Below are 17,089 nucleotides of genomic sequence, written 5' to 3' on the forward strand. Positions count from 1 at the left end.
ACACAGGATATTTGTAAAAGTCATAGGTCTTCAATTCCAAGACACTGGAAATATTGGGTCGGGATCGACAAAATGCAATATCCTGACATCATGGCTTCAATAAATGTGCTTGTCACTGATGGTAAGAATGAAACTTATTTAAAACTATGTCAATATCAAAGATCATCCCTGTGTGGTCAAATATATATATTTACTTCATATTACTATCTCCCTCTCTCCCCCTGCAGTGCCTGTGTCCAAACTGTACTGTACTGCCAGGAATGACATCAGCAGCACCCAGACGAGCAACATGCTGTCTGTGCTGGTCCTAATGCCAGGAGAAAACAACTGTGTTTACATCATTGCTATGTCAGGTATTTCTTTCCTATATAGCAATCCCAAATCTGTGAAAATGTTTACTGATGTCTTGTTATGATGCTTTTAGAATTGCTTTGCACACGGTGCAAGTTCATAAGATATTATTTTATATTCCCTTCAGGCCAACCCATTTATGACTGTACTGATAGCAACAATGTGCAAACACAGCAGCAAGATTTGTGAGTTGCTGTGATAGGAGAAGGATATCAAATGGAACACAACCACCCTAAAGACTAATCATTGTGTATATTCCTGCACTATACCTGCATCGAGTTATCTTGGTACACAGAAGTTGATCTATTGAAGATTCTGACCTTCAAAGTACATAATTTTTGTTTTGATTGTATTGCTGTATTGTTGTATTGTTCTTTCTGCTTTGGCAATGTAAACGTATGTTTTCTCATGCCAATAAAGCCCTTTGAATTGAATTGAATTGATTGAGCATGAGGACCAGCACCTCCTCTTCTCTGTCTCAGACTACATGGCTGGCTACGCAACAAGCCCATCACTTTGAAAGCGGAAACCACACTTCTCTTACCAATCAAACACTCTGGGAACTGCTTGACAACAGGTCTCATTATAACATTCTTCTGCTCATTGGATTTCATACCTAAGATATAGCTATAATGCATCGTGTTACAGTGTGTTGAACATTCACCATTAAAATAAGAAAATATCCCGGTGGAAATAACACCATTTTCCACTAAGTATTTCTTTATTTTCTTGTCTTATTCTTTTCAGGACATGGGAAGGCCTGCCACTCTCGTATACACTGACCCGTTGGGGTTCCTTTGCATAATTCTTACTGGCAACTGTGTGGATGTTGAACATTATTGTACACATGCAAGAATCAAGAACTTCTCATGACACAGGGGTGTACTTCTGACAAATTAAAGTCCCATATGGCTTGTTAACCTCCGTGTTACTCAAAAGGTATTTGTGTTGGCTTACATTGAATAATATAATTAAAAAGCTTATCTTTATGTAAATTCTAGCTTATTTATAAATCAGATATCTTTGGCTAAAGTTCCGCTCCGAATAGGGATAGGGTTCAATTACACTATCACAAAGAAAACTCTGAGGACCCCCTGTTGAAGACCCCTGGTTTATAATAGCCTATATATAATTAATTAATGTATCTACATCGATACATAATGCTTGTTCTGCTACCTAGATTTATATTTTTGGATATTAAAATGCCTGACAAGGTATAAACCCTTTCCTGTCTCCTGAGTGGTTGTATTGGGGTTTTGTAACATAACTCGGCCACAACAGGGTCTCTAAAATAACTCATAGATTCACTAAATATTTTCAGTGAGAGAGCGAGATGGACTGCTCATTACATGATGATTGCACGCACAGACAGACAGACAGACAGACAGACAGACAGACAGACAGACAGACAGACAGACAGACAATGGCATGAAATATGCCAGCCCATGAGCCAGGATCAAGTGAATAACTTACACACAACAAATGCTATGGTGCATTACTTTCATAGGAAAAAATCTTGGTTAACATCTTGGTTAATATAGGATAGGTTATAGCAACCCCCACAGGTTTATGTCATGGTAGCATATACAGTAGCTCCCACATATCTTTAACCGTGAGTGTTGTTATTTAACAGATTTAATGCATAGGACATCACTATCCAGTATCCAGACAGTCAAAAATGTTATATGACGATAATAATCCAGAAAAATATGTTCTCTTTGAACTAACAAAGCTATGACTATAGTGTTTATAGTCATTCCATTCCTCCCAGGAAACGGGTCATACAATAGAGCATTATGAGAATATGGGTGTGTTTTCAGGTTTCGGATGTTGTACTTTTCACAATAGCAAGACACACCCATCAGATCCTGGCCCGGAAATTACATAGCACTTCCAGCCTGATCTGAAAGACAGTGTCACTTGTTGAACATAACAAAAAGTCAACTTAAAAATATGTACTTTTTTTTTAAAGATCTGTTATCTTCAGATGTCCACAAAATATGTGGACATCTCAGCAGGTATAACATGTGTTCATACTTGGTGAATTACTCATTAATTCGTGTTACAGTAAGCAGGCCTATTTAGGAGCGAAGGTTGCTTCCACAGAGATACAAGAATGCAAATACCATTCCAGAATTTGAAAATGTATCTCTTGAACAAATAATGAATTAGCAGTGAGGTGGTTAATGGTTATACAACATAAAGTACATAGGCCTAATGTAAAAGGTTTTATAATATGATTGGTGATCATGCACCATCAATAATAACGTGGTCCGCACAACTTTAAGAACTTATCAAAAGATTAACCCAGCAGACAGTATCCTATATAGGGCTGTCATTTAGTTTTACTGCTTTTCAACCACACACGTATGCACACACTCACAGGGACAGGAAGCAGCTATGAGTAAGAGTGATGGACGCAATATTACCCCATCCTAAATCAAAATATAGCTCTGTTTATTGCAGGCTGGCGATAATTTTTTGTTTGATTTTCTTTTGCCAGCATTAAATCTAATACAGACTCAAACAGTGTGCATTTTTACAAAAGATATTCTAAAATCATGCATGATTTGTCCGTGGCCTTATATATTATACCTTATGATGGCCTGGGGTGCTTGAAATTGTTTGAGAACCCTAGACTGACTGACTGATTGATGTGCTTTCACTTTGATTGATTGAAGTATTTATTAACAATTTGGAGAATTATAGTAGCCTACATTTCAAGCACAACTCAATTATATAAAAATTACAAATGTGAGCCTGGCTGAGGGGTCTAATTTAGATTATTATGTTGGCTGACCTTGGTAGTGTGTGTGTGTGTGTGTGTGTGTGTGTGTGTGTGTGTGTGCGTGTGTGTGTGTGTGTGTGTGTGTGTGACGTGTGTGTGTGTGTGTGTGTGTGTGTGTGCGTGCGCGCGCGCGCGTGTGTTTTTTTTGGGGGGGGGGGGGGGGCAGTGCCAGGGCAGTGCTCTGAGAAAGGGTGGGACGTTTGACTGTGAATGAAGCCATTCCGAATTTCCGATGGATTTCGTCATCAATGTCAACGGAAGGGAGTGTGTGTATGGGGGATATTTATTAGCAACAAAACACAACGATAATAATAATTTCCACCGTGAGGTCTTTATCAAGTATGAGTCACACTGTCACACAGCGGTGACCATAGACAGATATACTGTATATGGCGGTGACAGCCAGCCCAGGCTGTGCCTTTAAGTTTTAAAGCCACACCTCTTTAACCGGAAAGACTCGCCACGATAATAATGACTGGCAAGTGGCAACCCGGGTAACCCCCTGGCAACTAACCGGCAGCAGAGCAGAGCTGTCTGGCAGAAAACTAAAGTATACACACACAACCTTACCCAACCTTCCTCATTCAGGCAGCGACAACAAGCGGCAGCCACAACCCACTGGATAATGGATATACAGTACTGTAAGTATCCTAATCTCGAACGTTGCTTGTCCCAGGCTATCTACAAGCTATCAGCGCGTCGCGTTAGCTTGTCTGTCTGTAGCCCCAGTATGTTCCCTCAGCACTACGCTCATTCTGTAGCTCATCTCGGAGCTACAGAATGAGCGTGGGGAGAGGGCACATATGGGCCGCTAGTCTCTGTTTACACGGAAAAGAGGGGGCTGTTTTTTATTTGTTTTGCCAATGGTTTCCCAGATTGCGTTAGCTTCAGCTTTCCCAACCAAAACGGCCGAATGGTCGAATCACGTCTTTTGTTCAACTTCACGATAGATCAATTCAGAATCGTCCAGCAGATAGTGGTGAAAGTGTTTATTACAATGTTGTACAATTCGGGAACGTGTATTAAAGTGTTAACACCTTATAAACAAAAGCAAAGTCACTCCGTCCACTCCGTTTTCATTCATTTTCGAGTACAAGACCCCAATGGAACTATAGCCCTGGTTCTATTGACTCTCGTATTGTCACTGTCATGATAATCATCATGGCAGTCATGTATCAGGGCTACAATGGAACAAGCTTTCTTGGATTCATCCCTTTAGTAGACCTTGTAATTTGGCATGATTCGTACTGTACTATACTTCCTTGTGCTTGTCCATGCAAACTGTTAAAGTAAATCATCGGATCAATCAATTGCCAGGAAATCAACAACCTTCCCAATCCTCCTGCAGAGAAGATCTACAGACGTCATGGTCGCCGTGGGCGGCTTGTACTTGCTCGTAACGCTCAGCGTTGTCCTCTTTGCTGTACAGGGTAAGTACTGTAGTGTAAATAATGTTCAGTTTATGCTTAATATTATCCCGTCCTACAAAGTTGTCGCTCGCCGGGAAAAAACGCTCCAGTGGCCAGTTGTGAGCACTGAGCACTGTTCCATTATATCACATGACATCACCCTATAAGAGCAGTCGTTTTCAACCAGTGGTCCTTGAGGGGGTTCCAGGTGGTCCTCAGCTAAACAATGGAGAGTAATTTGGTTTGGTTTCATGTCATGCTCTCAAGAGTTAAAGTATTGTTTAAGACATCTACACAATTAGAGAATGTAGTAGAAGAATCCAACATCAAAAAATATTCAAACTATTGTTTCTGAGAGGCTAAATCTCATCAAATGGTGGTCCGTCGCTCAAATGGCAAATAATGGGCATGACCTGAGAAAGGTTGAAAACCACTGCTCTAGTGTCAATGTGTCACTGTGTCTCGTTCTTATAACTGCCAAGGGTAAAACCTGAACTTGTCCTCCCCGCCACAGCGGGGAATTCTTTTTTCTCCGTTGGGTACTTTATTTACAGTTTGCTTTGCTAATAACACAGACCGTGGTACGATTTCACAACAAACTAGAAAAAGTGCCCTTCTGGGCACAGGTATCCACCAGGAGGATAGTGTGTGTGTGATGTTTTCGCAAAATGTTTAGGAGTAATATAAACGTGTGTGTGTGATGTGACTTGGCCTGTTGTAGCGCCACCATGACGCTGATTTGAAAACTGTCAAGTTCTTCCTCAGCCTAGCACAGTTTCACCGCAATCGGACGCTGCGTTGAGGAGTTGTGGCGATTTGTACAAAGCGGGCTACTCCTGAAAACTGGCTTCGTAGCCAATCAGGATGGATTATGAGAAATCAAACAAACCTGTCTTGATCACATGTCTATGGAGAGCATGTGTACAGATTTGCGTGACATTTGGATAAAATCAACATAAAATTGTGAGACCTGGATTTGAATCTCAGGTCGGATATGAAACTTAACAACGTATCCCTGTTTTTCATAGGTCAAAACTGTTCCCGACCCCAAGATGGAGCTCCAAACACAGTTTTGACTAGCGCCGATATCCTGAAAAAGACATTTCCAGATAAAGCGTATGCTACCTGGGAGTGTGAGATTGGCTATCAATGGAGAGGGGGCGTGCGGAATCAGACATGCAACGCTGGAACCTGGAGTCCTGCTATTGTGGCGATGACATGCGAGAGTAAATATTTACACTTTTAATTCTTAAAACATTGACTGCTATTTGTAGTAAAAACAAAAGTTCAAGGACACAATGGCCTCTTTTATCTGAGTTCAGACACTCTTCACAGCTTATCTAATCACACTTGCAACCCATACATAAATTCTACCAGTAAGACGCCTGAGGGCGAGAAGCGTGCACGCATCCGCCTAGGTGACGGCAGACTGCAGGGCGAGCGCCGGCGCTTTGGCATGGGGGGGTCAGATCATCATATGGAATGAGTTATGTACTGGCCATATATGGAGCGTGTCTTGAGTGTTGTGATGCCCCACACGCATCACTAGATGGGCTCGAATGCCCCACCCATACTCGCCTATTGGAAAAGGGTTAAAGATGGAGTGCCACGATTTCTTTCCACCCTAAAACATGATCATCAGGTATTATTATAATATAAGGAGGAAGAACTTTTTCCAAAAAGTGTACAGTATTTGTTAAAATCATGCTTTTATGTGGACACGCCCACCAGTTCATGCCTGGTTTGCCTGGTGCGTGGTGATGGGTGGTGATCCACCTGAACTGAAGCCGCACCCACAGCTGTGGGCCACAGCTGTAGTTGTATGATAAAGGGGGTGGGGTTAGGGGAGGGGCTGATAGTGTGATTTCACTATATTACTGTTTATTTCATTGGCCCGTTTGACTGTCAAGGGTTCAGCCTCAAGGAAGAAACCCTAAATACAAAGTGAATACACCATTTCACATCAAAACGGCTCCAGGGTGTCTAATGAAGTACTCGTACTGTCACCTCATAGACACATGAAAAACTGGAAAAATGTGGGGAAACAAATGTGGCACTCCATCTTTAAGCAGGTAGGCAGAGCACTCTATACACTCAAAATTTCGGGCCTGTTAAGAACTGCCGGGAGCGGCTGCACTAATAACTTTGGAGCAGGCCCGTCTAGAGTTTAAATGGACGGGTATCAGTCAAAAGGGAGACATCGAAGAGGAAGGATGGATGGGGAAGGATCAACATATGGAATGTCAGAACAGGTCAGCTCCATATATGGAGATCTAAGGGTTTGAGGTCATTGCGAACGCAGTGAGCACTAACTATGAGACCCTGCAGATCATGTCTGTCTGTCTGTCTGTCTGTGTGTCTGTGTGTCTGTCTGTCTGTCTGTCCCGCTGTTACACCACCCGCCCGCCACCAGAGGGAGCAGCTGTATCACACACACAATGTGTGTGTGTGTCTGCCACAACAGCTGCGTTCGCTTCCCGCGTTAACGCGTCTTACTGGTAATATGTAGAGTTGCTGGCCAATACTAATGACATCAGGGATCTCCATGGGCATTTCCATATTGGCTTAATATTGATGACATCAGGATCTCCATTCCAGGCATGACCATAAATGCCTGGGCCAGTGGGGGTGACAAACAAACCGACTGACTGAAATGCACGATTTCATAGTAAATGCGACCTGCTTTTTATTTTAATTAATTATTATAATTATTGTTATTTTATTTTTCAGGGAGATCCTGTAGCTCAATTGAGCACCAGGACAATGGAAGAATAGAATATCTTGATGATGGTAATCAGTTTGGTGACAGGGCTGAGTTAATCTGCAATCCTGGGTTAGTGATGACTCGATGCTTCCATCTGTCTCGTTTCATAATCTTGATCAATGACATTTCAGAAGTTCATGGTTGACAATCTGTGCTATATTTAAAGTTCATTTTGCTCCATGGACTTGCATGCAAAAGGCTTAGCAAGTAAATCTGATACCATTTGGCTAATGAAAAAAAAGTACATTATCTGGTGTTCCGACTACTTCCTAACTGCAAAAACAAAGAGGATGTTCTTTTATGTTGTTTTTTTTACAGGGCAACGAAGTATCTAGATCTAGAGATTAAGTGGTTAGGGTATCAGTTTGACATTTTGTGTACCGTAGTTACTGCACTTGTGGGCGTTGTAGGACAGTTTAATAACCTTGGGGTAGATGGAAATATATTGTCCCATCATAGTAGACTTGCACGCACATGGTCTAAATCCTGCTGGAATGTGCACTTTTCAGTGTTCATTTGGAGTTAAATTAAGTCAGGAGTTTATATTGTGCGTTACAGCAGTTTAATGTCTTTGTCCTGTTTCCCCCAGACACAATTTGGTAGGTGGTCAAAAAACAATAAGTTGTGGAGCTGATTCGAACTGGGATGGCAGATTTGGAAGATGTGAAGGTTGGTAATCCAAATAATTAAATAAGACCATAAAGTAATTATGTTTGAGTATCTACATTCTGATGTCTTATTTTTATTCTACAGTGGAGACATGTGAAAAGCCAGAGGACATTTTAAACGGCAAATACAGTCCAGTGACTGAGAATTATGTTTTTCGAGATGTTGTCACATACAAATGCAATAAGGATTACACACTCGATGGATCGAGTCAGATACACTGTGAAGATGGGCAGTTCCGTCCGGCACCTCCAAAATGTATAAGTAAGTTTCAGTGTTGTTTTCATCCATTCCGCAAACATTTGTTTCAATATTTCTAATCCTTCCTCAAACAATTATTATATATATATTTTAAAGCCTTCTAATTTTGATTACCATTACTGTCAACATGTCCCATATTTCTCAGCCATTTCAGCCCAGCTTAAAATAGTTTTCTTTGTTCTCAGTGGTCGAATGTGAAACGCCTAATGTCCCACATCTGAGGCGGGTTGAGGGTTCTCCACCACCTTATAAACATAAGTATCATGTGACATTCGGGTGCGATCCTGGATTTGATTTGAGCGGCTCAGACAGTTCGACGTGTGAAATTAGCGGGTGGACACCTCCACTTCCAACATGCAGAGGTATGGCTAATGTAGCTCCGGTTCATTGCTTTAGCGAGGCCTCTCTAACTACGACTATGTTTTTCCTCACAAGGTTTATGCTGTCTACACTTTAGTAGCATAAAGAAAATAGTACTTTCTCTACTAATGCAAACAAAGATGGATGGAGATTCACTTTTATTCAGTTAGTGCCACCTATACACTTGGTGCCACTTTTATTCACTTAGTGCTATTTGCTCAATAGCATTGACCAAATTAAGCCTGATTTATACTTCACCATGCAGTGTCGCAAAATGTGAGTTTGTAGATCTGCTATTTTGAGCGGGAAACAATGTCATACAATTGAGTATATATATTAAATCGACACTATGTAATGTAGGGTATCACATCAGTGGCCACGTCTTTGCCTTCATTACCCAGGATTCTCTGCGCCTCTGCTCAGTTGAGTCACGTGAGACTCTCGTTTGAGACTTTTGTCTGAATAGGCGTGGCTTTGCAGGAACTAGGAACTTACAATGTTTCAGCATGCCCGTTTACCCTCCCTGATTTCACTTCTGTGGGCTGGGAATTGACCATGAAAAGGCATAGTTTTATATGGTAGATTCATCATTACCCATTAGAAACACACGTTGGACACTGTCATTATAGTAACATGTCAGTCGTCTTACCAGTTGAAGATTGTCAATGTAGGCTATTGCATCTTCATGATAAGGACATTGTAGCACAATGTGGTGTTGTTGGGTATTTTTGGCACGTGGTCGTGCAGTCTGCTTAACTCCAATGTGCCCACTGTCTAAATGAGAACATGCATCAGGCCGGCACTATTCAGAGTCCTGCAGCAGATGGTGTGTGGACGTAGTGTAAGGGGTGGGCGGACCCCACATGAAACGATTGATACATTATTGATAATCTTCTGTGATGTTGCTAACTTCATAGTTTATACCACAGTGCAACCCTAGAGCTTGAATGCCGGCATAAAGCCTCAACTGTCTTCCCTATACACTGTACATGGTAATACAGTAAAGCCCCTAGCAGGGGCCCTCCCTGAGTCTATAAAGTTGTGGAAGAGTGTTTACAAATTGAACGTTGTCATTTTGTGGGACATTGTATGCTATTACATAGTGTTGCTTGCGTTTAAGTAATGGATATGACTTCATGTGGGACTTTCATTTCCATTTTTATAGATGTTTGAGCGGTGCATGTTCGTATGTATGAGTGTGTATGTCCGTATGTATGAGTTTGAGTGTGTATGTATGAGCACCACCCATTGACATTAAGTGAGCTCTGTAGTCCTGTAGTCAGAGGTTTCTGAAAACAAATTAATAATTATCTATGGGGAAATGTGAAATGAAAAAAAGATATTGGTAGATTTTTAATGACAGTATTATTGTGTACTTAATTGTTGTTAAATGCTCCAATTGAGGGTGGTGGTTGTTCTTTCATCACATGCCAACTGTGTGACCAGCATCAGGGGATCCTTTGATCATTGGATTATCCCTATCTCTCCTTCTACTCTACAGTTGTGTCCAGTCTGTGTTAAACAGCAAACTGCCATTTTTCTTATTGCTTTTAGTGAAAAAAAACAACAACTTCAGAATTGTTTGTGTGCAAACTCAACACATAATACGGTACCTGTTTTGGAGATGTAATTGAATGACACAAATTCCTGATAAACTTTTATGCCTTTTTAGCGCTTCCGACTCCCCCCACCCCTCCTAGAACTACAACGACGACAGGTAGTCCATATTGCCATTAAATCTAAAATGCTATATTGTCAAAATCTCCTGCAAGGTCTGGCTAGTTACCTCATTTTTTTTGTCATAGAAATATTCACATCTAGTTATCCATGTATGGTAGCTGTCCTCTTTTTCCAATGCCACACTTAAGGCTGCAAGGGGGAGAGAGTCACGGACCTTGCAGGATATCTTTTCGACTGTATTTTTACAGTCGACTAAAAGAAAGTGAAGTCATTCGTTGCCTTCGACATGACTAATGAATTGGGAATTTGTACGCGTGTGTGTGTGTGTGTGTGTGTGTGTGTGTGTGTGTGTGTGTGTGTGGATGCATCTTTGAGATCAAACGACCTCAAATTAATAATTCAGTACATTTATAGATCAGGTAATGCACTATTTGCACTATCCCTGTAACAGCAAACCTTGGCTGCTAGTAGCTGTGGCTTTTTCCTGGTGGCTTTTACTCAAGCGATGTCATAAAGTCAAACAGCTTAAACCTTTTTTGTGCAAAGAGAACAGGAAATCCTGGCCTAATAAACCTTTATACCTTTTTATAGAGCGTTATACCACGACGATCACCACCACTACTACCACCCCTCATTCCACTACAGCCCTAGTGCCAGGTAGTCCATGTTGGTAGTCCATGTTGAACTTGTCATTTCATCTAAAACGTCAAACGGGGGTGTCATATAATCACCTACAATTTCTGGCCCATGGGATTCATTTTGGTTTTTATCTCTTTATTTGGGGGGGGGGGGGGGGGAGGGGGGAGAATTCAATCTATTTTGACACCCTTGCTGTAGTATGTGTTGACATTGCTTGAATCTGTAATGGAATGTTTTGTCTTCAAATTTCTATGGTATTTTCTTTACTTGCTTTACATTATTCTTGCATTGTATGTATGCATGTATGCAAGGGATATATGGGATGTATGGCTAGGTGGTCATTGTTGATATATAAATCACCTGTATGGCTAAGGTGGTCATTGTTCATATATTATAAATCACCCAGAAGGTGATTTATAATATCAACAATGACCACCTTAGCCATACATTATCCTATAATATTATGCTTATTACATGGCTACTTAATATATAAATTAATAAATAAAGCGGACATTATGAAGAAATAACACACCACTGAACTCAGCGATTGACCAATCGGAATCAAGCATTCAACCAAGCCATGTAATAAGTATGTGTATAGATTATAGATGTCGTCAAAACAATATCTTTCCTGTTAATTGTAGATCCACCGATACCCAGCCCGACGCCCCCCCCACCATCGCCAGTCGTGTGGATTGTTTTAGGGGGTAAGTTCACATTCACGTTACAGGGTCTATACAGTCATGAAAAAAAATAGTTTTTGGAAAATAATACAACTGGAAAAGTAATGGGGAAAACAAATTTAGAAAGATTTTAATGTCATGGTTGATTTAAGTGGAGAATTCGTACCCCTGGTCTTTGCGGTGGTGGACAGGATCTTTATCCCTGCACCACCTGCATCCAGGCAATGTGTTATTGTATCTGACGGCTATAAATAATTCCTGATATGTGGCACCCGATATGACACATTATGTGTCAAACACATTGATGCGTTGGTAGGAAAATGGCTGTACCTTCACAGAAGATGTCTGCTGTGTGGAAAGTCATGTGAGGAGTGAGCAAGACCCAATTGATTAATAGCTAATTTAACCCATTTATGGCAGGTGTTTTAAACATTGTGTTATAATTTAGCTATTGGAAAATAGCAGATCTACAAGGTGCGCTACGAGCTTGTAGGTCTGCTATTTTAGAAACATCGTAAAAATGGGGCGCAAATCTTTTAAAATATTCTTTCAAAGTGAATGTTTTTAACTCTGGTCTAAATGGGTTAAACTACCTGAAGATCTGACATCCAGAAATATAGCTCTCCTTAGCCAATCTGTAGCATGTAGGCGTGGTGGAACACTATATATCAGCTTTTTGCTTTTACGGGCTGTCGGCATGGAACAAGCTCCCACTGTACCTTCGTCAGGCAGCCTCTGTAGACATTTTTTATTTTTGTTATTCATGTCCTCATTGTATTGCATTACTGCTTGTTTTTAATGTTGCCTTGCTTTTATTTTATTCTCCATTTTTCTGTAAAGCACTTTGAGCTGCATTTCATGTCATGAAAGGTGCTATACAAATTTTTAATTTAAGTTTTTTAAGTTTTATTATTATTATTATTATTATAATACAGCTGTATCACACACACACACACACACACACACACACACACACACACACACACACACGCACACACACACACACACACCTACCTTAACTTAAAAAAACGTAACTTAAAAAAAACTAAACTTCTTAAACCACAAATATGTACGAGCTGCGTTCGCTTCCCGCGTTTGCGTGTCTTACTTGTACTGTATACAGTATAATAAAGAGGGTAAAGAGATTTAAAAAACATGATGCTACAGATATACAGTTGACTAATATGCTGTTAATTTACAATAACCTATTCTAATGTAAGTGTCTTAACAACTATGTAAGTGATGTTTCATATTTTGGTGGCAGCATAATGGTACAATGCATTTCCCCCCCTTATTTGAGCCTTATTTAGGGGGAAAAGGTCAGGGGAGCTCCCTCTGGTGTTATGCCCATGGGCATGTCTCACTCTAGCGAGGTAGACGTTCAACGGGCTGAGACATCTCCCTTTCTTTCTATCTTTTCAAAATAGTTAGTTTTGTCGTCATCATCATCACCGGAGGGGTTGCCTATAAGTACTACACGGACAAGAAACGGTAAACTCCTTCAACATGCAAACTAACTTTCACCTTTTTTTTGCCCTTTTGCAATGTCCTCTTGACGCACGGCTGGCCATAGGTCTGTTCCATGTTGCATGTGTCTGTGGAGCTTTTTGTTTATCAACCCCCAGGCCGGGAGGAAGACGATGTTGCCTCTGTCTGTTGTTATGCACCTGTCTGTCTGTGTCTGTCTGTTCTGATCTCGGAAACCGTTAGGCCGATCAGCGTAGAACTTTTTGCACGCTGCCAGTAGGCCGAGGAAGGCCGTATGTGCCTCACGGTGGCGCTATACCACGCCACTTCATACTATGGCTTTATAACTCTTGAGCTCCAAGTTGTGCAATCCACAATACTCCTTTTCACTGGTTTCCTTGGATCATGAACGATTCAACTCGCCATATATACCACACTCCTTTTTATTTTGCAGCGTCTTCAAAGCACTATGTGGAAAACTATAAGAACATTATATGACAATGACCGTCAAAGGGAATTTTGATATTCCATATACCTTTTGCCAGTAATTGGCTTCCAAAATATTTCTACAAATAACACAATACCTGTATACTGGATTTTGTATGCGACATCCAGTCAAGCCCAAATTGTAATTCCATTGTGACGGGTCTCTATAGAGACACACACAGCTTCCTTGGGTCCTGGCAGTTGCAACCCACGATTTATTCATCCCTGGCTAGGCAATCCAGCCTGGCGGATATCTGCACTCCTTTTATAGTAAAATAACACACCAGCCCAAGGTATTTGGCCTCAAGGAAACTCGATAAGCAGAGAATTGAAATGGCTGCACAGTGCTGGTCTTTGTGTTACTATCTTTTTTAAAGAATTTTTTTGGGGCGTTTTACTGTAATTAGACAGGAAAAAGTGAGAGAGAGGGGGTGGGGGGAGACAAAGGCCGACAGGCTCGGGACTCGAACCCACGCCATGCCGCCATGCTGGATTACCGGCCTAGGTGCCTGGACCGCTCGGCCGCGGCCCAGGCCTTTGTGTTACTATCTTGTGTATTCCAGCAATCCTTTCTAGTTCTCACTAAAGCCTACTTTATTACTTCAACATAGTATACATACATAGGTGTGACGACATGCAACATACAACGTTTTGACTCGTCTCACTTTCCACTTTTCAGTAGAGTATATGCATTTTTGTTTCAAATGACATGTCACATAACACATTTCGCCAAAGATGACCAGTCACTTTTGGCTTACAGCTCTCCTAGTGGCTACTCAGGAAATGTGGCCATAGATGAAGAGGGCGCGTTCTAGCACTATGGGTAAGAATAAATTATATTGTGAATAATGGGAACAATATCATGTGACTAAATAGGATTTGGAAAATAAAACTGCCCCGTTTGTGTGGTACTGTTGGCTACCTTTTCGACTAACCTGGCACCTTTTTCCTAATACATTAATACCAACCTGTTGCTAATCTTTAAACCATCGGTTTCCTGTTTCAGAAGGGATCTTGTGAAACTTCCTGTGTAAAACCTAATCTAGTCTACTATCTCGAAGTATGTCTTTTGAAATATCTTGCTTTTTTTGTCAGCTCAAAGTGTCGTATTTCTACTGACATCGGACCATTATAACATCCTTTGACGTTCTAAACCAAGATGGAAGGATGTGGCTGGACCAGCCCCTTGAATGTACAACGCATGAAGGCGGAAGGCTCTGGATGGACCTTGCAACCTCAAACCTTGCAACACAGTAATAATTAGTGCCATCATCTGCTTGTGCTGCAAGGGTGGCAAGCCTCGATTGGCTGGCAGTTGTTTATATCTTCTGTGTACTTCAAAGTCCACTAATCAAAAGATTTTCCACTCCTACGCCCTGATGCAGCTTTCTGATATGTCTGATCTGCTTCACTACTGTTTTGCTATTCTGTAATTGGGAAGGACTAGAGAATCCAACCAGCAGGTCCCAATCTGTACATTTTGCTACTGTAGATTTGAAAAAGTTATTTTTTTGTTTGCCCATACTTCAGGTATAACATACAATGTTATTACTGATCATATTTGATATGTGGGAAAAACAAGTAGAACGGTACCTTAATAAAAATCCAATTACCAGTAGATTTTACAATTCCTGTTATGCACCTTAACTGGGCTTTTGCAGGCAAAATTATTGTAAAAGGAGGGAGGGGATCAAACGTCGTGCCATGCCAGCTATTCTTTTTGTCTAAATTATAATAGTATTGAAATAATTGTGTAACTTCTGTTTCAGTGTTGAGATTGTCATGTGCTAAATGCCTTAATAGAAGACTTAAGTTTGCCGTCTTTCTGTGAACACTGATTTTTTCTTTTTTTGTCAAATACCATTTCGCGCAGACGAAATGAAAGCCTGGGTATCGAGGCTACTATTCCATGGAGACTGGAATGATCTGAGGTGTAGGCCTATGTGTGGGATTGGGAGAATGTGCACTTAACTCTGTACATATTGAGGACTAGAATTTCGTGCCCCAGATAGTTACGTTGCCGCGCACTATGGGAAGAAGGAAATTGCCTGCATGGCTATTCCTGTGTGTGTGTGTGTGGCGTGGCGAGAGAGAGAGAGAGAGACTCCGCACGTCAAAATTAATTGGAATAAAAAACAAATGATGTAGCCGCTGCAGCCACTGTCATTATGTATCGTCTGGATCGCATGTTGGTGAACTCTTGCCGTGTGGCCGTGTGTGATCGTCGGCGCGGGGCGGAGGGGGTCCGCGGTAGTATGTGTGGTAGTCGACTGTCCGCGAGTACAGTCACTGAGTCTGTTCCCCATGAAATCCTTATTGTAACATTAAATCAGCGAGTCTGCTGGCACGTTTTGTTGGCGCTCCGCTGTTTTTGTGTGTGTGTGTGTGTGTGTGTGGGACACGTGTGTGTGTGTGTGTGGGGGGGTGGCTTACAGGCGTGCATGTGCGTGTGTGTGTGTGCATGCAATCAAAAGCCAATGCGAAGTTGCGAACAGTCTAATTGTTTTACTTAGGCAAAAAACAACTATTGTCAAACAACAATGTTGATGTAACTAAGACTATCGCTGAGAGAGCTATAGTTTATATACAGAGATTTAGAAGGAATAAGCAAAATCGTGAGGCTCCAATTCCTCCCCTTCCTCGTTTGTCTTCTCCTGCGGGTGCGGGACTCGGAGAGAGGGGGATCAAATTGCAGGCTCGCAGTAGGCAAAGGGGAGGGGCTGAGAGCTAGTGACGGGTGAACAGTGAGCACATGTTGGCTCTGATAGGCTAGTGGCCACATCTTTTATGGAGACATTTATGGGCACATCTTTTCATTGGCTGGTGGGCACATCTTTTGGCCACGTGACCAACTTTACAATTGTTAAAATAGATAGTTCTTTGAGCAGGCTTATATTTTGGCCTAGCTGCACCATAATTTAATTAATACTTTGCTCACCAAGTGAATTCATAGATGATATGAATGATGACTATTTATTTGACTAAAGTGCAATCGTATATTCCACACTGCCATTCTATTAAATGACCACTTAGATCACTCATTTTGATTGTATTTATTATATATTTTGAGATACCTGGTAGGTATCTTAAGGTCTCTTAAAAAGTGTGCACTCGCCTCTAAGGCTTTTATTTCTTTTTTATATTTTAGCAACTTACGTGAGTCAGTATATACTGTATGATTTACAATACATATTGTGTTTTTCGGCATATAATGCAGCTTTATTTTTCAGATCTCGATTTTGTTAACGTGTTATTCGAATAAAGTAAATCATTCACACATTTCACAGAGGTCTACTCCACCTTGTTTTCATGAAGAATAGATGAAAGTCTTTATATTTTGACATATTACTTTTATTTAATTATAATTATTTTTCAAAAACAAGTTGGTCAAACAATCCATAACAAAGCACTTTGAGAAGACCTAATTTTAAAATGTGTATACCATAACTACTTTATAACAATGCTGAACGAGCTTATTGTTTTTGCCAATGTCATGCCCACAATAATTAGGAACGCTAGGTTGAAAGTGCTCCAA

At 41.0% G+C, this 17,089-nt stretch overlaps 1 protein-coding gene across 10 annotated transcripts; it reads left to right on the plus strand.

The window, feature by feature from the left end:
* Positions 1-3,618: 3,618 nt before the first annotated feature.
* Positions 3,619-16,836, plus strand: LOC308315861 (membrane cofactor protein-like). 10 transcript variants are annotated; one of them, XM_080764079.1, is made up of 13 exons: positions 3,619-3,780; positions 4,457-4,569; positions 5,577-5,774; positions 7,279-7,381; positions 7,902-7,981; positions 8,066-8,242; positions 8,425-8,601; positions 10,272-10,316; positions 10,871-10,936; positions 11,563-11,625; positions 13,029-13,092; positions 14,315-14,377; positions 14,650-16,836. In XM_080764079.1, exons 2-12 carry the CDS (start codon positions 4,506-4,508, stop codon positions 14,367-14,369), a joined length of 1,092 nt encoding a protein of 363 aa, XP_080620205.1. In that variant the 5' UTR covers positions 3,619-3,780; positions 4,457-4,505; the 3' UTR covers positions 14,370-14,377; positions 14,650-16,836. The 10 variants fall into 10 exon arrangements, with proteins under 10 accessions (XP_080620205.1, XP_080620207.1, XP_080620208.1 ...); XM_080764081.1 differs by having other exon boundaries at positions 4,488-4,569; XM_080764082.1 differs by lacking the exon at positions 14,315-14,377.
* The last annotated feature ends 253 nt before the right edge of the window (positions 16,837-17,089 follow it).

The sequence above is a fragment of the Protomyctophum bolini genome (assembly GCF_963924005.1).
Source record: "Protomyctophum bolini genome assembly, chromosome: 5".
NCBI classification, from domain to species: Eukaryota; Metazoa; Chordata; class Actinopteri; order Myctophiformes; family Myctophidae; genus Protomyctophum; species Protomyctophum bolini.

Excerpts from the sequence above, each read along its gene's own strand:
- LOC308315861 (XM_080764079.1), top strand. The coding sequence starts at position 4,506 with ATGGTCGCCGTGGGCGGCTTGTACTTGCTCGTAACGCTCAGCGTTGTC. Across the intron at positions 7,982-8,065 it reads CAGATTTGGAAGATGTGAAG|TGGAGACATGTGAAAAGCCA; the intron begins GTTGGTAATCCA and ends TTTATTCTACAG. Across the intron at positions 8,243-8,424 it reads GGCACCTCCAAAATGTATAA|TGGTCGAATGTGAAACGCCT; the intron begins GTAAGTTTCAGT and ends CTTTGTTCTCAG.